The sequence below is a fragment of the Sapajus apella genome, unplaced genomic scaffold (assembly GCF_009761245.1).
Source record: "Sapajus apella isolate SASKATOON/1434 unplaced genomic scaffold, GSC_monkey_1.0 scaffold34, whole genome shotgun sequence".
NCBI classification, from domain to species: Eukaryota; Metazoa; Chordata; class Mammalia; order Primates; family Cebidae; genus Sapajus; species Sapajus apella.
In genome coordinates this window covers 14176644-14200135 of record NW_022436974.1, presented here as the reverse complement: position 1 = coordinate 14200135, position 23492 = coordinate 14176644, and the positions used below count along the sequence as shown (strand labels likewise).

Sequence of the window (23492 nt, the reverse complement as noted above, 5' to 3'; positions counted from 1 at the left end):
CATCTTGAACAGTAGTCCTCACAGCAGAAATATTTATTAAATACTAGAGGGTTAAGTGGTTTACAATTAAATCACAAATTACCTACTTTTGAATTACCACATGATCTCTATTTCTATATTTATTTCAACTGAATTTCGAATATTAATACTATGTCATGTTTCTTTTCCAGATGTTTTCTCTCAAATCTAATTAAGTATAAATTCCTGTAACCTGAGCATATTCTCATTATGACTTTTGCTCAAGTACTGACTTCATGGATGATTTATTACCATTTTACTCTATAATAAGCAATTTAAAGTTTCCAAAAGACTTGGCAGAGTATATACATAATACACACATTTTTTTCATATTTAATCACAAATACTTGAGTGTGGTTTCTCTGTTCTACATTCAAGTATTTTGACTGCAGTCAGATATGTTATACAATGTGTCAAATGGTAAGCAGCAAGTTAAAAAAAAGCAAAAATATCTATTATTCTTGCTTCTGTATGTCCTAAAACACCAAAAGTGACACATGTTTAGAAGTGAGTGAGTAATGTTTTCTTTTCTTTTTCTTTTTTCTTTATTTTCGGTTAGAAAGCTTTAAACAGATCTACAAACGTGCAAACATATGCATATATGCACTTTAATTATAATTAGTTTAATTTTTTTTTTGGTTCAATTTCAGATGCAAACATGGACCAAGGCATAGATGTTGCAAACATTATGAAGATAATTGCATCTCTTATTGCATTAAAGTAAGTATAATAAAGTCTGTACTTTATTAACAATAGGGAATGGGTATAGAAATAACTTATTTATTTAGAAATAATTTAAAAGTAAATGGAAAAGTTGACAATAATTGCTATCATTCTTTGAATTTGACTTCAAGAGTGAGAAATTTATATATGACAATAAGTGACAATTTAGTTTTCAATATTCACCACCAGATCCTTAAATAATTTAAAAATTAGCTTGTTTAAAAATTGGCTTATTTAAAACTTATGACATAGAAGATAAGATGGGATAACAACAACAAGGAAACATAAAATCATTAAAATTTGTACTTTGTAATGTGTCCTCATTAGAACTACATCGTAGAACAAGACCCCCAGACTATGCTGTGTGCTAGCTGGATCAGCACTCACACACATACACTGTACATACTGTGCCCAATGTGGCACAGCAGCATTTAGATTTGGACTTGTAAAGCTATTTCTTTTTTTTTTTTTTTTAAGACATTGAGGTAAACTGGAGAATGTCCACAGTTGCTCTACATTAAGAGAGCTAGCTATGCCCACTGGCATAAATTCCCGACTCCCTAGTGGATCTGTGTATTAGTATGTCTCTCCCTGCCACCATGCTGTTGTGCTGTCCCTCCTCCCTTCCCCCATCCCCACCACTTCTGGGAAGAAAGTTATTTTCTTTGCAGTTAGCATGCCACAGGTGGCACCACCTGCTGCAGGTTCCTTAGTTTCTTTGTTTTTTTTTTTTTTGTTTTTTTTAGGCAGAGTCTCACTTAGCTGCCTAAGCTGGAGTGCAGTGGCGCGATCTCAGCTCACTGCAACCACCATCCCCTGGGTTCAAGGAATTCTCCCATCTCAGCCTCCCAAGTAGCTAGGATTATGGGCAGCCACCATCATGCCTGGCTAATTTTTGTATGTTAGTAGAGATGAGGTTTCACCATGGTTGGCCAGGCTGGTCTTAAACTCCTGATCTCAGGTGATCCACCTGCCTTGACCCCCAAAGTGCTAAGATTACAGGCATGAGCCACCACGTCCGGCCAAGTTCCATAGTTTTGAATGGTGCTCTAACAGTTCAACCCTGTAGAAAGTTTATGTTCTTCTTACAAGTTTTAGTCTCTACTTAGTTGATAACCAGAAGAGCAGGACAGCCCCTTTATGGTTACTCTAGAAGGTGGAACTGTCCCACATTACTGCTCATGAGGGTAAACTTTCGTGGCCCAGTGTTGACGGTGCCGTTTGCCCAGACCACACTTAGCTTTCCTGCCTCAGTTTAAAGTGCCCCCCCGCCCCCACAAAAAAAGTAACATTGCTCGCAGTCCAAGTCAGCTGGTACCTGGATTTATTATTTCTTCCAACTGAACATGATTGTAGTTCTAAGGAAAACTTTAGATGGGGAACTAATAGAAGTATTTAGATTAAATTAGAGGTATTTGAGAACTTTGGAGTAGGGGGAGTGATATTAAAAAAATTATTTGAGAAACTTAGTGAGAATTTCCAAGCAGTAAAAAAACTAGTGATTCTTTCAAATGTGTACCAGTACTGTAAACTTGGCAATTTATGTATAAATTGGAATACTGTATTATACCATGAATATAAAACTATCTGGAGACCTGCAGGTGAGGCATTTACACCGTAAACATGGTAAGTGAAATTTCTTGACAGTGCACCTCATTATTCCACAGGCTTAATTACACCACGTGTTAAATTACATCCCTGAGTAAATATTCATGTTAATGACATTGCCCTCAACATGCTGTGCTTTATTCACACTAACATTTTCTTGGTTCCTTATACCTGCCAACCTCTTTATTGGCTTTATGTTTTCTGTCCGGGCTGTCTGAAATGTTTTTCTCATGCTGGCTTCTTCTTTTGGGTCTATTTAAATGTCACATCATTTACATGTCTGCTTTAACATTTAATCTAATATAGATTGCCCTGTTATGTCTATCCTAGTGTCTTACTGCCTTCATAACACTTATTATAATCTTTTATGTTCGTTTACTTATTTTCTTTTCCGCTAATGAGCATGAAAGCTCCACGAAACCAAGGGCTCTGTGTCCTCCTCTTCTCTGTTATCCCCAGCATCTAGTGTAATGTATGTTTGCCACATAACATTCAGCAAATATTTCCTGAGTACATTAATAAGTGGATGAATAGTTCTCTTGAAAATAGCATGAAAAAGATTGTAATGTAATTCTAATCCCTAAATCCTTAGATAATCATTATAAAGTTATCAATGACAACATAAAAGTGTGACCATTTCATGCATTTAACAAATACTAGGCAATTTCAGTTAAGCAAATGCTTGAGAATTCACAGTAATTGATTGGACAATTTGATTTTATGTTTTAATAAGGTATTAGATATTTTTAGGTAAATTAACCAGTGTTTCCTCATAGTAATTAAATTATTTGTAGAAAAGAAAACTGCAGTCCAAAAAATACAAACCTGACTTTTGGGCATGCGCTGCTAAGAGTAGATATTTTCCCATTCCAGTTGGGGTAGAGTGGAGGAGGATGGGACACCAGTATTAACAAAGTATTGGTTGGATTGTATGGAAAATACTATTTTTTGGGGTTAATGTTTTGTGCTAATTGGAATTTTTCACTCAATATTTAATTTTTAGTGTCTCATACATCTAAAATTCATCTTTGTAAATATGGAAATGAAATTGACCAATAATAGTCATCCTCCCTAGATCTCTTTTGCACCATGGACAGTTGAAGGAAATACAGAGAAATGTTGACAGCAAATACAGATTTGTAGTGGGTTAGGTTTTTCAAGTTTAGTTTAATATACCTTAAAGCTACTATTCTCTAGAGATGTTTTAGCCTGACATAGTGGAGCACAGGAATGAAAACCTACATGTAATTCCGCACCCTCGCCCCCTGGAAGTTCTTCTTACCTGACCATTTTAAAAGTTAGCACCAAAGGTCGGAACAAATAATGAAAATATTTTTCTATGAAAATAATCCCTACTCATGCTAATCATTAAGAACAGTCTTCTGTTAAAATTTTCAAGAGCATTTGGTTTTACTAAGTAGTTTTTGTAATGTTAGTGCTTTTGTATCTAAAACTCGTTTGTGGTTTAGGAAGTGCTTTTGTATCTAAAACTCATTTGTGGTTTAGGAATTTAAAATCCTGGTTATTGTCAACAAAATGTCAAGAAATGGAATTTTGGTGCATAGGCAAGCTTGGACAGTGCTTGTGAGACTTTTTAAGTCTTTGTAAATCAAAGAAAGTAAACTCACTCCAAGATTTCACCCTTATTGTTAAGGTAATTGTTTTAAAATTATTGCTTGAGGTTTTAAGGCTTTATTTTGAAAATTGCTGTGCTGTAAACTTAGATTAAATTTGTTTTGTCTTGTTTCTGTTTTAAGATGGTAAAATTCATATTCTATCAAAAACTTCAAAATTTGTTTCTAAATCAGATTTTCCTCCCAATTTCCTCTAGGGTTTCATCAGAATGTTTAGTGTGGGGTACTTGATCCAGTGCTGCCTCCGAATCCCCTCTGCATTTAGGCATCTGTTTACACAGCCATCCCGGCTAATTTCTCTCTTCTACAATAAAGAAAACTTCCAGCTTGGAGCTTTTCTTGGCTCTTTTGTTAGTATATACAAGGTAAGGCTTTTAGAAGAGGAAAGAAAAATGGGAAATAAATAACATGGCTGTTGTTAGAATGAGAGATGGCCTTAGTTCACTTATTTTTTAATGCTTCTTTCTGGAATATTCATAAATATTTTGACATAACCAAATATATACAATATATTGGGAAGTAAGGATGAAGAAATTTATTCTTTTAAAATATTATTTAATATACTCGAATGCATAGACATGTTTGCATTTATGTATAGTATTAAACATTGTGAGATATGTTCAATATATAGACACTCAGGAAATATGAATTTTTTTGATATTTCCAACATCAAAAATGATATTAATATGCCTGGTTTATTTTTTTTTAATCATATTTACTGGCTGGTTATTAATGTAAGCATATTTCAGACCTTTCTAGTGGAAGTCAACACTTGATAGAATCTGTGAGGATTTGCTGTTGTAACTTACATAAGTAATGACTTATGTTCCTTCTCCCACCCACTGACATTTCTTACTACACTGCCTCACATAACCAGAATTCACAGTCTTCTACCCCATTTTGTATGTTCCTATAAAAGTGCTCACATATATATAAGCCCACACCTAAACATATATGTAGAGATCAATTTTAACCTAGTATTCTGCAACTTTAAGAGACTGGCTTTTGTATAATGGAATCACCAATATGTAAATTATATTTTATTAAATGTTTAAAAGATTCTATGTCTGAATATAGTTTCTAAATGGTAAAGTATGTTAATTAAAGGTGACCTAACACATGGACATAAAGATGACAACAGAAATCACTGGGGCTTGCTAGAGGAGGGAGGGAGGGAGGGAGCAAGATAAGGACTGAAGAACTAGTGCCTGGGTAATGGCATCAATCATACCCCAAACCTCAACAGCACACAATGAACCCCTGTAACAAATGTATCCCCCGAATCTAAAATGAAGGTTGAAATAAAAAAAAAAAATAGGAGATTAGAACATGGACACACAGAGGAATGACCATGTGAGGACACAGGGAGAAGGTGGCCATCTGCCACCTTCTGAGAGAGGACTCAGGAGGAGGGAACCTTGAGCATACCTTGATCTTTGAACTCCCAGCCTGTACGACTGTGAAAAAAACAGATTTCTGTTTTTGTTTTTAATCTACAATCACAAATTGCTCACTTTTGCCTTAATTTTATTCTATAAAAGATATGTGTTTTGAGCACTGGGATTGTGTCTCATTTTGTAGGAACATGCAGCAGGTATTCCAATATGTCTGACTAATGAATTAGGGATATTAAAGGGGTGTGCATTTTTTTGTGTGTACAGTGCGTACCCTGTAATGAGATTTATCTATCTTCTCTCTGTCTACAAAATAATTATAAATATATTCTTATTCATACTTTATTTCTTTGACTAAGCTTTGATATATATTTTAATAAATATATTGAAAGAAGAATATATATTCTGTGTGTATATATGTATATATATACCTACACAAATGCACACTCTTTGTTGTTAAACTCAAAGAAAATTGATGGGAAAACTGAATTCTGGAGTTATTTAGGGTAACATGGTCAGTGTCAGTTTCTGTAAAAATGTACTGATAAAAGGTAGGTATGGATAAAGTATTTTGAAATGGAAAGGAGGAGTCATAATCTGTAGATAATGAATCACTTGTTATGAAATATTACTAATATTAAAAACATGTTCAATATGGCTTGACTAGGAAGCATTACTAACATATTTGAATATACAAGAGTTAAGTGCAATTATTGGTAGTTGCATGTTTATATTCACATTTTAAAAAATGTGTCATGTTATAGTGTTTGTACTTATTCTTCACATAAACTCTTAACTATTCAGATGTGGATTATCTCCAACATTTTTAGCCCCAGGTTGGTTATTCCCTACCGTCTAGCATATCTCAGAGTGCATTTTGTTTTGCTTTTTTGTTTTTCATTTCTGTTACTATTTATGTAGGTAATACAAACAAATGGTATTAAACTAAGGAAAATACTACTGGGTCAAAATATTTCAGGAAATATTCATGTGGTGTGTTCAAAAGCTGTATGTGATTTTTCAGAACAAACTGTCCATGCCGTAGTATCTTTGTAAGAATGTTAAGAGAAGGGCAGGCAAACACACCTGTTTTTTCTGTTTCTTGGTGAACTGACCCCTTTAAAAAAAATTGTAATGTTCCTCTTTATCCTTGTTAATATTCCTTGTTTTATAGTCTATGTTTAATATTAATATAGCTACTTTAACTTTTTTTTGATTAGCATTTGATGTCATAATGTTTGTATTCTTTTACTTCAATTTTTCTGTTTTCATTGGAAAAACTGGGTTCTTTTAGGCTGCATGTAGTTGGCCCTTTCTTTCTTATAGAATCTGATAATCCCTGTCTTTTGATTGGCATGTTTTTACTATAGAATCTGATAATCCCTGTCTTTTAATTGGCATGTTTTCACTATAGAATCTGATAATCTCTGTCTTTTAATTGGCATGTTTTTACTATAGAATCTGATAATCCCTGTCTTTTAATTGGCATGTTTTTACTGTTTACATATAATGTATTATACTTACGATGTGGCTGAGTTTAAACCTACTTTTATGCTAGTTGTTTTGTATTTGTTCCTTTTTTTTTTGCTTCCTCCTTTTTTTTTCCGGCTTTTTGGTTTGATCATGTATTTTACTATGACTCCATTTCTATCGTCATGATTGCTTTATTATTTATACTTGTTCTAATTTAGTGGTTTCCTTAACATTTTATAATATACATTTTTAATATATTGGCCAATCTTCAAGTAATGTTATACTACTTCACATATAGTATAAGACCTTACAACAGTATACTTCCAATTTCTCCTTCCCATCCTTTGTTATAGGATTTAACATTTATTATTTATCTTTATGTATGTTATACACTCCACAATATATTGTTGCTATTTTTGTTTTAGATCAGGGGTCACCACACTTTTTCTGTGAAGAGCCAGATCATGACTATTTTAGGCTTTGTGATCATATGGCCTCTGTCATAACTACCCAGCTCTTCTGTTACAGTGTGAAAGCAGCTATAGACAATATATAAATGAATGAGTGTGGCTGCGTTTCAGTAAAACTTTATCACGCTAAAGTTAGAACTTTATATAATTATTACATCACTAAATGTTGTTATTCTTTTGATTTATTTTTTATTTATTTAGGACTTTAAAAATTATTATTAGCTGCTGAGTCATATAAAAACAGGTGGCAGGCCAGATTTGGCTAGTGAGCCATAGTTCGCTGACCCCTGTTTTAGATAGTTAATTCACTTTTAGTGTAAGTAAAGATAAGAAAAATATGTCTTCTGAATTTTTCACTTTTCTGTTTCCAGAGCTCTGCATTTCTCTTTATAGTTATACATTTTATAAGTTTTTGTCTGGTGTCATATTTCTTCTACGTTTAAAATTTCTATGAGCTCAGATCTGCTGTTGATGGATTTTCTAATATCTGGAAAAAGTCTGTTTCACCTTCAGTTTTGAGAAATATTTTCTCTGCCAGATTTGTAGTGTAGCCAGCTTTTTGTTCTTGTTAAAATGGGATGCTCTTCCCAGCATTCGATAGCTAGGCAAAAGTGGAATTATGGATTTGTTTTGAAAAATCAGTGCAATAAAAATATTCTGTGTAATTTCTTAATAGAGTCTATACAGAGTAACAACTGTATAAAATATTATTCATAATTTTTTCAGTCATGTATTCAGTTTTATTTAGGTAGGATCACTAATTGGCCTGCAAGGTAATTTGATGAATTTATTCATTATAGTTGGTTTTTTTTTTTTTTTGTATTGTGCTATTTTTCTAGAAATAAAATAACTGAAGTCATTGTATTTTCTCCTTTACTAGGGTACTAGTTGTTTCCTGCGCTGGATCAGAAACTTAGATGATGAACTACATGCTATTATAGCTGGTAAAGCAATAATAAAAAATGAATGGTTTTTATCATATTCATCAGTGGTAGGAATGAGTCAGAAATACCATCCAATTCATCCAATTTCTATGAATCTTCCTTTCTCTATTGTAATAGAGTCCCAGTTAAGGCACTTGTCCAAATACTTTGTGATGCTTAACATATAAAGGCACTGTTGCCATATGGTGTTTTTAGTTGGCAATATAATGACTTAGGTATCTGTCATGCCGTAGGCCATAAATCCTAGCGAATGTATCACAAAAGACATCTAGTGAATGTGTCACAAAAGAACGTAAAGCCTTATAATTCCATATAAGTGATTAATGAAGTTTAGGTAGATGTCATTGAAAATTCTATTTTTACCACTGAAAAATGACATATATTTTCATAATAACTTTTTAAGGGAACTTTCATTTTATTTAAAAATCTAAATATTATTTTCTATGAGTGCAATATATGTATTAAATTAAATAGATAATGTGTCAGGTATTTATTAGGAATAATCTTAGTTATTTGTATGTGACAACTCCCCTCTTCTCCCTGCCTTGGTTTTCCATTTATAGAATGAAAGCCGTGCTATGGAGAGAAGTATTATGATAGAACTAAAAATTATTGGAACTATTTAATATTAGAAGAATAGATGAATAAATATTTCCGCTTAAAATCAGAAATAACCAAGAGCCTTTGAAAAGTTATTTTTTAAAATTGTATTTGGTAAGACCACTCCTTTTTTTAAAGTTAAAATATAAATGTAAAAGTTCTTATTATACATAAATCAGAACTATGTATTTCTAACTCTGAAGATCAATTTTTAAAATTTAAAAATATGCAGTAATAACTCACCCCATTTTAACGTGATCTGGTGTAGTACTGTGCTGATTGTGTTGTAACAAGAGGCAGTATGGATTCTATGTAACTGGATTAACATTTCTGAAGACAGTAACAAAGAAATACTTTGCGATCTGATCATTTATGTCTTATTTCTTGTTTCAGGATTTTTGGCAGGTATATCAATGATGTTTTATAAAAGCACAACAATCTCCATGTATTTAGCATCCAAATTGGTGGAGGTAAGTGAAATTTTTATGCATGAACAGGTTCCAAAGAATATAAAGATTTTAACTGCTGTTTTAGCAGCAAGTATATATCCCAATGGCAAACATAAATTTTAATCCTCTAAAAGTATTTGTAAAGTCAATTCCACTGTTTTTCTTTCTTTGTCTGTGTATTTTCAAATACACATTAAGTGTAGAAAGAATAGTGTAATTAATCCTCATGCACCCATCATGCAGCTTCAGCAGTTATCAGCATTTGGCCAGTCTTCTTCCATCTATACTCCTCAACCCCGCAGGTACTGAGTTATTTTAAAGCAAATCCCAGACATTATGCCATTTAATCCTTTAAAAAACTCAGCATAAAGACTCCTTAAAGAATAAAGACTAAAGGCTTCTTAAAAACAAACAAATCAACAATACCACCAAAATATAACCACAGTATCATTATCATATATTAAAACTGTCTCAGTAATTCCACAGTAATATAATACATCCAATTCACTGATTATCTTATAATCTTTTTACAATGACTTTATTTTAATCAAGTTCTAAACAAAGTTTCTTTTAGTTTGTAATAGTTATCCCCCTACTACTGCTGCTGCTGCTGCTGCTGCATGGCCCCTCCCCCTCCCCCTTCCCCTCCCCCTCCCCCTCCCCCTCTCCCCCCAATCCCTTGACAATTATCTGTTGAAGATATAGGTCATGAGTTCATGGAATTTTCCAAATTCTGGATTTTGCTGATTGCATCCTCACTGTTGTTATTAATCATGTTTCTTTAAATCATGAATTTTTCAATTGTTAACTAGATCTTGAGGCCTAAGCAAATTCATGTTTAAATTTTTTGGGGAGGTAACAGACATATTTCACATTTACTGTGTATGTGAACTTCCAATTGCATCACATGACGAAGCAAAAAAATGTCTGTTTTTTTTTCTGTAATGCTAAGATTGATCAGTGGACTTAGGTGTTGATAGAGCCAACCTGAGGTTCCCCAATAGCCTTTTAGCTAGTGGTTTTAGCAGCTGTTAATGATTATCACTGGGATTCGTTATTTCATTAAGGGTTGAAAAATGATGAAATTACTATTATTGTTTATTCTGTGTTTATTAGCTGAAATTGTTCTAAAATCGTTTTTCCTTTTCAACTATTTGGTTACTCTGAAATATGTCGTTCCAGAAAGTCAAAATAAAGTGTTGGATTACTTCATTTTAATTACCAGTGTTTAAAATGAGTTAGTACCTTAGCATCCTGCAAAGTTGACCTCTGAGTCTTTATTTTTAAAGTATTTAACAATTTAAATTTAACATATTTATTTTAACGCATTGCAGTTATTATACTCAAATTGTTCCCATCTTTGTCCATGAGTGCTTCCTTAAGTTGACTCCTGTTTGTTTTAACATAACACCATTATCTTTGTTAGCTTTCTTTCTATAAAACAATATATTCCGGGCTCATCTGGGACATTTTCTGCCTCAGGCATAGAAGCAGTCTTCTCTGTAATGACTGGTAGTTTGTTTTGGTGGAAAATGGTATTTTAAAATTTCAGTCCGGGTGCCTAGAGGTTATTTGCTCCCAGGCTAGTTATTGATTCTTGCTTTCCCAGTGAACGCTGCTAGAGAATCTCCCTCCCCTTTCTTTTTAGAGAACAGAAAATACTTTTGGAGCACATTGACATTTCTGATTCAAAGTTAGGAGTATACATTTTATTTAACTTGTTTAATTACTTGCTTTACCCAAATGTGTGTGAGTGTGAGAGAAAGAGCGAGCGAGTGAGAGAGTGAGAGAATGTAGACATCATGAAATCAGGAAGACAGGCAGGAGCCAGATCATGTAGGATTTTAAAAGCTGGGGTAAAGAATTTTTTTTTTCCTCAGTGCACTGGAAACCACTGAAGAGTTTTAAGCATGGAAGTGACAGGATTTAATTCACATTTTAAGAAGAACATGCTAGCCATTATATAGAGGGAGGCGGGACCGAAGCTGAGAGAACAGTTAGTTTCTGTCAGGAGATGGTGGCTTGCACCAGGGTGGTAGCAGTAGAGGTGAGAAAACTACACAGATTTGGTGTATGATTAGGAGTAGAGTTGACAAGACTTGCTAATGGAGAGGAAAGGGAAGTGAGAGAAAGAAAATAGTCCTTAGGTGGCAAAAATATATTCTTTAACACAGAAGAAACCAATATTGAGATCTAGTTTATTAAAGGCATTTTACAGGCCAGGCGCAGTGGCTCACACCTGTAATCCCAGCAGGCCAAGGTGGGCACATCACAAGGTCAGGAGTTTGAGACCAGCCTGACCAACATGGTGAAACCCCATCTCTACTAAAAATACAAAAATTAGCCTGGTGTGGTGGCACGTGCCTGTAATCCCAGCTGCTCAGGAGCCTGAGGCAGGAGAATCTCTTGAACCAGGGAGGCGGAGGTTGCAGTGAGCCGAGATTGCGCCACTGAACTCCAGCCTGGGCGACAGAACGAGACTCTGTCTCAAAAAAAAAGTGTTTTACAGCTAAGTGGCCAGAGTTTTTTTAAGGCAAGCAATGGTATCTCTCTGTTTCTTGTGTCATCAGGCCATATCTGATCCTGGCAAAAAAATTGGCATATAAACTGTGCTGATGCAGACTGTTTTTTTTAAAAAATAGGAATATTAGAAATTTGAGCTTGCTATGTCCTTTTATGGAATTCATTGCTCTATTGTAATAGAGAATCATTTTTCTACTTTTGAAATTAATTTTATGTTAAAATACTCTATCGCTGTCCAATGAAAATGATATAAAATTCAGCTGTATAGGCCATTGTTTTCTTGGAATCTATGAGTCAAATGCATATATTTATTTAGCGTATATTATGTTCTCATTACTGTGCTAGGTACTGGAAAGATTATAGAAGTGTAGGATATGGTTTCTATCCTTCATTAACTTAGAATCTGGTTTATTAAATAAATTTTATAATAAATAATTAGAAACACAGTTATTCTGTTGGGAAATAGCTGTTTCACTTAATATTTCTGTGATGCAGTTCTACCACATCTGAATTAAATTTTCTTCAACATGAATATACTTGCACAATATATCTGTATCTTGCAATATACTGTTATATTTTTTTCAAAATAATGGCCAATGTATAATTGTTTATCTTGTTTCCAAAATAGATTATAACCTTAAAATTCTCATAAATCCCACTCTCATATGCATTATGTACATTTACTCCTTAGTATATACTTTTGAGTTGATTTGTATGTAAAGTATTCACCTCATCATTTCCTTTGTTTGCTCTTTGGTTATGGCAGCTTACATAGATCATGAGGATTCTTTTTATGGCAACTCAGTTGGGATACAATTTAAAAAGAGTCAGAATTACTTAGCAAATATTTTAATGCCATGGTCTAGGGTAGGCATTGAAGACCATGCAAAGTTGAAGAAGAGAAGGTTGTTGCCACCTGCCAGTGACTTCCTTTTAGTTCTCATCCTCTTTATGTTCTTTATTTTATGAAGAATAGTGCCCAGCATGTAGTTGACACCATTAAATCTTTACTGAATAAATTAATGAAGGTTGAACAGATCTAACAGGGAAGAGAGTACATGAGCACTGTACAGAAAGCATTGAAGAATAAGTGACATTTAAAAAGCAGAAATAAAATGCTATTGAATTTACAGAAAAGTATTAACTACTTGCAATTGGGATTTGGAGCAAAACAATGAGGGAAAGGGACAGGTTGATCCTTAACATCATTATGAAAAATGTGACATGGTTTGAGCTCTGAAGGCAGTATTAGTATTCAGAAAGGTGGAAAACATAGTTGTAGGCAGGGAGCACAATGCTCAACTATGTTTTTGATGCTGAAGTTTTTATAACTCTTGTCTTATGCTTGTTTTGCAGACAATGTATTTTAAAGGCATTGAAGCAGGGAAGGTTCCCTATTTTCCTCATGCAGATACTATCATCTATTGCATCTCTACAGCAATTTGCTTCCAGGCAGTAAGTATAGCTTTTTCAAATGAGGAATTGAATGATTCCTGTTTCTGATGTACATTAATCAAATGGGGAAAAACAAACTCTGGGAACATTTCAGTTTACAGTATTGCATTTTAAGCGTCCTTTTGTTTTTGTGTTTTTGGTTTCTTCAGCAAGATACCTTACAAGCTTCTAATCTTTAAACATGTTAACTTAATGGGCTAGGTCCTTTTTATGAGTACACCAATTTTTAGGTTTTAATACAGTACAATTTTTAAGTAAATTATTATTCCAGTCCCTTGGGGAAAATGTCCCAATTTAATTATCCTTCCTTTTGATTAAAAAAAGGATAATAGGCATATGCTGATAATAGGCATAAATATAAATAATTGCATTTCTGCAATATTATTCAGAACGACGATGAGGGAGAACTAGTTTCATATAAGCATCGTTCAATCTCTTTAAGTTCTGTAACCATTATTATTGACATTAATAGTGTTAGGGGCTGTTGTAAAATTTTGGGGAAAACTTTTATTTGCTCTTTCTCACAAAATGCTGCCAGGTTGAAAAACTAATTAAAATTAATAAAATGTCAATATCTCATTAAATGCTTCCTGGTAATGACTGTTCACTTAATTATTATTTCAAAAGCAACATTTTTATTTGAAGGCATATTTACAAAGATTCTTGATAGTTACCAACTTAAGCATCAATATACTTTTGCGTATTTCATCACTTTCAGTTTTAAAATACAATGAACAATAAAGATACAGGTAAAACTATTCTATTACCTAAGACTGCTGATAATGTTTGTATTTACTGAAAGAATTCTCAACTTGAATAATCATAGGCTGTGATGGAAGTTCAGACCTTGAGACCTTCTTACTGGAAGTTCCTTTTAAGACTCACCAAGGGCAAGTAAGTGACTAAGCAGTTTTCTTGAAAATATTATGAGTGTTTTTATCTTTTTGAGAGAATATTCTTTCAATAGTAAAGTAGGTATTTATGTATAAATCAAATACGAGCAACTTAAAGAATAATATGGGGTATTTTTTTGAGTGAGCATTATTCTGACTATACTTTTCCCTATAATATTGTAGATATTTTAGATAGTCTAGATTAATGTCATGTTGATTTGCCAACTACTAATTAGTTACTACATAAATATTAAGTCTAACTTTTTGAATCATTGGTCATTTATTTTTGATTAAAAATATTAAACAGATTCATTAAAAATCATCTCTACATAATTAACCGATTTCCATTTTAGAAACAGTCATATTGTGTTGCCTCTTGTTGTAAGTATACTTTCCTCTGCCTTATATATCATTTTTGCTTTGTTTTGTTTTCTTACCTGATCTTCACCTAATTTGTTGAGAGGCATGAGCTTTGGAGTCAGACAGACCTAAGTTTGTTTCCAGTTCTGGTACCTTCAGCTGTGTTACTGTGGAAAATTATTTACCCTCCTGAGCCTAAGCTTTTTTGTCTCTACAGTGAAACAATAATACATACATTCTATGATTGTAGGAAAATTAAGATGCTTATAGTAGCACTGGGTAAATTGCACATTATTACTATCATTATTAAGAATAATAGCAAATACTTGTATAGTGCTTACAGCGTCCAAGATATGGTTTTAAGAGGCACATGTACAATATACATGTATACATAAATATGCATTTAATCCTTAAAATAGCTCTATGAGTTAGGTACTATTATTATCCCTGTTTTACATATGAGGAAACTAAAATGCACAGAGGGATTAGATGGCTTGCCAGAGTCACCCAGTTAGTAAATGAAGGCGCTGGAATATAAAACAGGCAGCCTGGCTTCAGAATCTTCCCTCTTATCCATGTCACAGTAGATTCTTTATATTATTATTGTTAAATCATTTTTTCATCACTTAGTTTTTTGCACATTAATGAGTTTTACTAGTTGATTGTTTTGGAAGGGAACTTACTTTGGAAAAGTACTAAAAGTCACATTTATAGGCTCTCGGGGTAACTGCTGGCCAGTGATTTCAAAACTAATTTCAATCAGCTGTTTTCTCCAGAGAGAAAATTATTGTGAATAGGCACAGAAACACAGAAGGTCTATCCTGTACATTAGCTAAATTTGTGTCTTTAAAAAATGTTACATAACTTAGGTTAGGTAATGGATAACATTAGGGTATGTTTTTACTGTGTTGTGTCAATTAGACATTTGAAAACCTACATGCGATTTGCCTTTTAGTCATTAAATGTTTGCACATTTGAATGTGTTTTCTTTTGATTGTGAGACAGTAAGATGTCAATTACGAGAAAAATTACATTTAATGCTTTTGCCTCATCGATAATGTTAACTCATTCATTGTTTAGTTTCCTGTGAATTCATTCATCATAAAAATCATAATGAACCTAATTTTCTATTTGATACAGTTTAGTGGAAAGAACTCTAGAAGGGTTTGAAATAATGATTGTCATCTGTGGTTTCAGATCTGGGGATTATCTCTTTAAATAAAATATGAGACAGCTTATCTCAAAGAAGAGCATTCATGTGACTTGAATCTGCCATTGAATTTAGATCCTTTGCCATGTTAGTCTTTCCCATCCCACAAAAGATAAGTCAACTAAAGTGAATTATTTTATTTTATAAACTACATTAACATTTGTTTACTGTATTCTCTGTTTTATAGATTTGCTGTCATGAACCGAAAAGTCCTTGATGTTTTTGGTACTGATGCATCTAAACACTTTCAGGATTTCATCCCCAGGTTGGATCCAAGATACACAACTGTAACACCAGAGTTGCCCGCAGAGTTTTCTTGAAGATGATTGTAATTTATTAATGTGACTAAATGTTTTATAATTATCCTGGAGAGTTAATTATGTTGAACACAAAGAAGGGGGCCCAAGCTCGAACCTCAGTGTTATTTCAATGAGAGATACTCTTTTCCTTTGTTTTGTTTTCCTTATGAATCAGAAATTCAGAAGCTTTTTAGGAAGGTGTTGCTTAATAATTAAGCTTCCTCCATAGCTAGAATAAGATCCTGGATCACTGTAGTGATTGACATTATGATATATTATTGATCAAATTATGTCCACAAGCAATATTATATAATCTATGTAGAAGTGTAATAACGAGTACACTTAAAATTACTTTAAAAGATGTCTTTAGTTCATTCCAATATAATTCTTGATCAAAACTAGGATTATTTCTACATTTTAGGATTTACAAAGGATCACGGGTACGTGGATTTGGTCTGTATTTTTTTTAATGTTTGAATTGGTATCTGTAGTAGTGGAATGTTATAGATTTGAAGTAACTCTCCACGGACAGTGCTGCTTTCGTGTGGAGCAATTTAATTGGAGAAGTGGCCATTCTTACTTCAGGGATACAAAGATGGGTCTCATACCATTTGGATAAATGTTGTGGTATCCATGCTCATTTTTAAACTAATAACATCATCTCTCTTCGTGACCAGTTAGTTGGGCTATTTGGCTGCCCTGTGAACCTATGTACTGATGGCAATTTAGGGGCAAATGGAAATGGACACATCTGATAGAGTTGAAATGTATGTTTTAATCTTTTACAGGAGTATTACACTTGAATATTTAAAAACAAAACTCTTAAAGTTCCTATAGGTTTATTATGTTTGTTTTCATTTATATGGACATAATTCTTCATAGCTCAGTTTATATGCCATTGTTGTATTAAAAGGGATCAAAATCCTATGGAACAAAGGCATCTTGCCAAGTCGGCAGTTTGTGTCCTCTCAGCTGTTTAACTTATGTAATAGATGTTTTGCACCTAAAAACAATATAAAAATCCAGTGGTTGTTTAAAAAGTCTATTTTGTCACTAATTGGATTCCAGTTCTCCAGCCTTCTTTTTGAAAATCATTGTCACCATTTTTACTGTTAGCACAAAGAGGTTCTGATAATGAGAAATTCAGGACAGCTGTGATTGGAATATGGTCACTATTTACAGTTTTTCAAGGAAAAGTTATACTTTTCTATGTTAATAAAAGACTGACGTTGTCTATAGTTAACGTAACATGTAGAGATGATGGTATTTTTAAAATATAATTTTGTTGCTAAAAAGTTTTTAGGCCATTGTAAATTATGTAATAGAACTTGTGTTGCAAAAAGAATTATAACCCAGACTTTAAAAATGCTGAATCCCCCATATTCAATTTCATCAAGCCTTGTATACTTCTGTTTAAATGTAATTCAATCCTTGGTTGTTATGGCAAATAGAAACCCAACATAAAGACAGACTCTGGTACCATGGTAACAGAACCACTTTATAATTTGGTCAAAATTTGGCATTATGATTAGCTTTCTAGAATTGACCTGTTCATTTGGCAATGCTGTTAAAGGATCATTTTGGTTTCAGACTTCAAAATTGATTAATAAATTTAATCTTCACTTTTTATTCACTGGAATCAAAATGATGATTGGTACTGTGTTTACTGTTTAAAATGAAGTATTAAAGCACTGAGAAAGCACTGCTAACTGCACCTCATTTTCTCAATCCAGAAATTATGTTTATATATTTTCTTGTCAGGTTAAAAAATATGTTTTAATTCATAAATTATTGTTTTCATTGACATTAAAAGACTGATATTAAAAGACGAATTACAAAGTTTGCTGAGATTGTTTAGTAAAATGTTGCTGGTCAAAAAGGTGTATATCTACAATTTACTTTTTCATTTTTTATAAACTGCAGTCGTTTTTAAAATTTTATATAAAATGTAAAATGAAATAACTGTCGTGAAGCAGAATACAATGATGAATGTATAGCTTAATAAGTGAATAGTTAACCAATTTGCAGTGGTGGGTTGAGAAGTCCAGTTTGATTTCACTGGGACAGACTGCAAAGTGTAGTTGTTTGAGCAAACACAAAGACATTTTGTGTTTTTGAAGACAATCAGAATGATTACCTTTCTACCTCTAACTAATCAGGTATTGATTGATGACTTTTTGGCATTATAAATAAAGTTAAATAGATCCTGCATTCCAAAACATGTTTTTTAGTTTATTTATATCCTGAAGAAATAGTAAGTTTTCGCTGGAACTGATTACAGTAAATAATAATATGTCCCCTTAGTCTTTCTGACATTTTTATGTAGATTGAGATTGAAAAACAGTGCATTTGGGGCAGTATTATTATGGTCATTTCATTGCTATTTTCTGTATTAATAAAATACTAGAACTAGTACCAACCGAGTGAAGATTGAGTTTGTAGGATGACAGATTGTCTCAGGTCTATTCAATTCTTAACAGTTTTTCATTAGATAATTCCAGCATCCATTTTATTACTCATTTTTGAAGTAACGCCTTTGGTTCAGTTATATTGTCCCATAAATTCTGCATTTGCTTCTGTAACTTTTTTCTTGAACTATAAATGTAGTCGTCACTCAGTTGATTTTTTTATTTTTCTAGTTTATTTTTTGCCTTCATTTGTTGTTTAATCAGTTGTTATTTAATTTAGAATTTTTTTTTATTTTTTGCTCTCAGATTTTATAATGAACTTTTGTTAGAATGGACATGTCTTTTTTTTTTGATGGAATCCAAATTGAGCAAATGTCACACAGTATTTTCTTTCTGTGTTCAAGTGTTCATCTCCTTGTAGATTGTATCTGGGCTAACATTTTATTGAGTTGTTAATGCTGACGGACTTGTTTCCTGCTTGTACTTTATCATATCTCTGAGCTGCTATGTGCTCAACATTTCAAAGGTAATGAAAATCAATGTCCTTTACTCTCAGTGAGCTTTGTCCACTTGCCTGTGTCACAGCCTCTCCCTTGGTGCTAATTAGGAAGCTTCTTGGGGGGCTGAAGGGAAACTGACCACTGGAGCAATGGCCTAAGTGTTGCTTTTGGAGCAGAGAAATCATTAGCTCAGAGATTCTCCATGCGATTTATTTTTCACTTTTTGAGAGGGGGTCTCACTCTGTTGCCCAGGTTGGAGTACAGTGGTACAATCATAGCTCACTGAAACCTCAGATTCCTTGGCTCAAGCTGTCCTTTCCCCTCAGTCTTTAATAGCAGGGACAGCAGGCATGTGTCACCATGCCTGGCTAATTTTTTTAATTTTTTTTTGTAGAAACAAGTTGTTGCTATGTTGTCCAGGCTGGTCTCGAACTCCTGGCCTCAATCAATCCTCTTTGCTTGGCCTCCTAAGACTCTGGGATTCCAGTTGTGAGCCACCGTACCTAGCCATGTTTTTATTTGTATGAGTCATAAGTTGTTTGACACAGCAACAAAGTTGCCCTTTGTTTCCCAAAGGCAAAAGTATACATTCCTTGCTAAGATATAAACATTCTCCTAACACCTTGACCCGTTGCTACTTCTACCCCTAGTAATCATGTTCACATAGAGAATTTATTTACTTCACTCAGCTGAAAACAGTGGCTAAGAAAAAATAGAAGAAAAGGAATAACAAATGAATATTTTCTTTAGGGCAATGCTTTGAATGTGATAAGTAATAAGGTTACCTTCATTGTGAAGGCGATGTTTACAGTTGCCTCAAGCACTTTACTGTTGGTGCTTAAAGCCGCTATTGCTGCCTGCTCTATCATTTCTTCTTAGCGAGGAATTAACAAAGAAAGGAGTGTCAAGGATGTAGATGACCCTGAGATTGGGGTGCTGTCTGGGATTCTAGGACTGTGTGGTACTGTGTTTCTGTTTAAAGTAATAGCCTCAGGTGCCTTTGTAATAGCCTGTAGTTTCAAAATGGGTAACTACAAAGAAATGAAAAATGACTCTCGTGTGTGACTTCTAGAAGCAGAAGCCATGACGTAGCTTGTGCCCTAGGACTGCAGCAGGGTAGTGAGTGAATGGCCTTAAGCTTACAGCTATGGCGAATAAGAATGTGTGTGGTTTTACACACAGAGAAAAATGAGTGACTTTTGGTTGGAGGAAAGAATTTATATCTGATCTTTGGAAATGATTCTGTTGCTGTTTTATGTGGGCTCTCTCTCTGTCTCTCTCTCTAGCTTTCTTGCTGCCCCCTGCCCCCCACCTTGTCCATTCTCTGCTTGCTGGTGTTACTTTATGCTAACTATTCTCCTCGGACTTCATTGTACCCTCTTACGCCAGCCGTTCAAGTGAGGGGCTCTGGAGAGATCATAACAGTGATAACAGTGGAGTAAACATTTCCAGGTACAGTGATTTTTTTTGTATGCTCTGTATTTCTTAGGCAGGATGATGTAGAAGATAATTGCACAGATGTGGAAAGAGATGTTTCTCTCTATGTGAGGCCTTTAAATCCAGAACAATTAATTTCTTCCCTTCTTACAACCCCATAATATCACTTGACTCTGGAATTTCCTATTTCCTTTTATTTTCTCCATTTTTTTTTCCATCTGTCTCTCCTACGAATGTGTTTTACATGAAATAATGTATTGGGTTTTATCTTTTGTTGCAGCAGACCTGAAAATCTCAGTAATAACCACAGACACATGTACCATCTGGTCAGCATCAGGGCTGTCAGGGCCAAGTGCAGTTCACACTTCTTTCTTTAGCTCACAAACTACTGTAGCTCGCCTGTTCAGTTTTTTTTTTAATTTTTTTAAATAATGTTCAGTTTTGTGCCATACTCTTCCTCAACCCCCAGCCTGCTGCCTCCACACAGCATAACATTCTAATCTTGTCAGACTGTGGGTTATAGGATGTTCCCTGGTCTTGGAATAGAGGCCATATGCATACAACATGCCTTTATCTGCCTTGCTCAGACTCAGCATCCCTCTCTGTCTTGAGAGGTCCAGCCTTCCACAAAGTAGATTGGTAGACCTATGTTGGCTGAAGTCACCCTGCATTACTACTTTCTTCCATCCCTGAACTTAGACCAGTTAATTTTGAAGTCTAGTTCCTCCATGTCTTAACCTTTTTTCAGTAGTTAATTGATCTTTTAAATTAATTTTCTTTTCAAATTATTTTTGGTCACCTAAGAGGACCCTGAAGCTATAGAGAAAGATTAGTGCCAAAAGTTTAATGCGTGAAATACATCCTGTGGTTGGTTATTATGGGATTGAATGCCAAAAGGAACGGGAGGGAAGAGACTAGAAACACATTTCAAGCCTCACCTCTTTTCTCCTATTCCTTTCTTTACCTTCCCTGGCCTGTGCTTTCCTGCCAGACCTTTGCTATGTATTTCTTCATCTTGAGTTCTCAAGGGAAAAAACAAAAGTATTCATTTTTTCTGTTTATTTCAGGAAAAAATTGAAGGTAGATAATGTCTGTAAATCTTCAGGAAGAAATTCGTTTGCATCTAAATCTGAGTCTGCAGTTTTTGGTAGCCTGTCATTGCTCAGGGATAGCACTAAGGCTCTCTTCAGACCCAAAAGGGCAGGATATATGAATCGATAAAACTAGAGGCATAATTGAATCATCTGAGGATTTTTTTTTTCCACTAGAAAAAAAGCTTCCTATAACTTGGATTAAAATTCAAAATGGGATTGCAGTCATTGTTAATTGCCCAACTCGTAGCAGTTTTTCCTTGCTGAGAGAACACTGATGTTTAAGAAAGTTACATGCCTAGCCCTAGGGCTGAATCATAATTGTTCTAGGCCTTTTGTGTCATTCCTTTCTTCTTGTCCAGATACTTTTCCAACCAGTAACATGATCATGGCTGACTGCAGCCTCAGTATCCCAGGCTGAAATAATCCTTCCACCTCAGCTTCCCTAGTAGCTTGGGACTACAGGAACATGCCACCATGCCCAACTAATTATTATTTTTTTAAATAGAGACAGGGGTCTCACTGTGTTGCCTAGGCTGGTTTTGAACTCGAGCTAAAGCAGTTCTTCCTCCTCAGCCTCCCAGAGTGCTCCGATTATAGGCGTGAGCCACGGTGCCTGGCCTTATAAGTATCATTTTTAAAACATCAGTTTATTAACTATGTGTGAATAAATCTGAAAAGAGCCTGCAAAACAAAACACCCTTTAAACATATTTAAGTAGATAAGATACCTGAAATTCTGGATTTTTTCAGTCACTTTGTTATTATTCCATGGCAGCCAAGTAATCCTTAACTTCAGTTGGATGAAATAAACTTTCTAAATCCAGCTTCATTGCAGATTCCAACTTCTAGGTTATCTTCAGTCATTTGCCTTTTAACAGTTTCCTTTAGGGTTAAGATGGCTATATGAATGGCATCTTACGTTTCAGATCTTCATTGTATATTCTCTCAAAGACAGTTTTCCCATTCACACAGTTCTTTCCCATTGCTGTGGCATTAAAAAAAAGCTCCCAATGGATCTGCCTGAATAAATAGGCCCACAACCACAAATAAGTAGAAAGACTCCAAATGGACAAATACCACCTGATTGAGTGTATTCTTGCATCTCAGGAGCTCATTTCTGTAGCAGCTGAGTTGTGGGAATGGGCTTTTGGTAAACAAGATAGTATTGCGGAGCTAGCTTTTGAGCTCTATGCACAAGCACTCTGTAGTCTGCACCCATGCCAGTATATACCAAACCTGTATGTTTGGTAATTGGTTCCACTCTGTATACACGTTGCTCATCATTTAGAATAGATTTCTGCTCTTCTCAGTTGCTAATACCATGCCATTGGTTGCTTTAATTTCCGCTGAAAGGGCTTTCCAACTAAAGCAGCCAAAGTCTATTCAATATGGACAAATTTACTAGGCAGACTCAATGTAGTCAGTGAAAAGCTGTAACTATGTTTCTCCATCTTTCTCCAGATAACCCTTTTCTCATCTTTTATCTCTGTCTTAGTGCAGCAGTTTGCTGATACCCCTAATAAAGCACATTTCATTTGATTCTGATTAGCTAGGTATTCACCTGTTGCTCTTTCAGGTTGTGGTATGTATATTTGAAGAGCAAAGACCACAGCTTATCCTCCATCTGAGTATATGTCAGGCCTTTATATAGGGAGTGGCGTTGGGATGGGAGGTGGTGTTCTCAGCAGCTGCCTGGTGGATGCCTGCTAACTTTATAGAGTCTGCAGACCAAAAATTCGCACTTACTTGTCCCTATAAAAGCCTGGAATATATTATTCTTATAAATGATTTTGTAAATATTGCAGGAAATTGGCTTCTACTACTATTCTAGCAGCTATTGAAGCCAGTTTGGCTTCAGGTCCTAGACAAATGATTTGTCATCTGTTTCATTTGTTTGTTTTTTTTTTTCCTGACAGAGCTGGAATTCTGGATTGTTCCCACTTTAAAAACTTTAAAATCCAAACCAGAAGTAGACAGGGCAGCATACAAGGCTCCCACTTT

The 23492-nt window shown here is 34.3% G+C and overlaps 1 protein-coding gene and 1 pseudogene across 5 annotated transcripts in view; one reads left to right on the top strand and one right to left on the bottom strand.

Moving 5' to 3' along the window:
* TMEM135 (transmembrane protein 135) overlaps positions 1–20897 on the top strand; it is a 341452-nt gene extending 320555 nt beyond the window's left edge. For 4 of the 5 annotated variants that reach the window (XM_032295830.1, XM_032295829.1, XM_032295828.1 and 1 more), the window contains 7 exons: positions 669–738; positions 4181–4348; positions 8201–8264; positions 9258–9334; positions 13193–13291; positions 14118–14185; positions 15942–19013. In XM_032295830.1, coding sequence (XP_032151721.1) covers positions 669–738; positions 4181–4348; positions 8201–8264; positions 9258–9334; positions 13193–13291; positions 14118–14185; positions 15942–16074 — 679 coding nt within the window. In that variant the 3' untranslated portion in view covers positions 16075–19013. Of the gene's footprint in view, positions 1–668; positions 739–4180; positions 4349–8200; positions 8265–9257; positions 9335–13192; positions 13292–14117; positions 14186–15941; positions 19014–20885 lie in introns of those variants that run through there. The other variant, XR_004274291.1, reaches the window with a different exon arrangement.
* A 1355-nt stretch (positions 20898–22252) lies between these two features.
* LOC116563128 lies at positions 22253–22942 on the bottom strand (annotated as a pseudogene).
* Between the last annotated feature and the right edge of the window lie 550 nt (positions 22943–23492).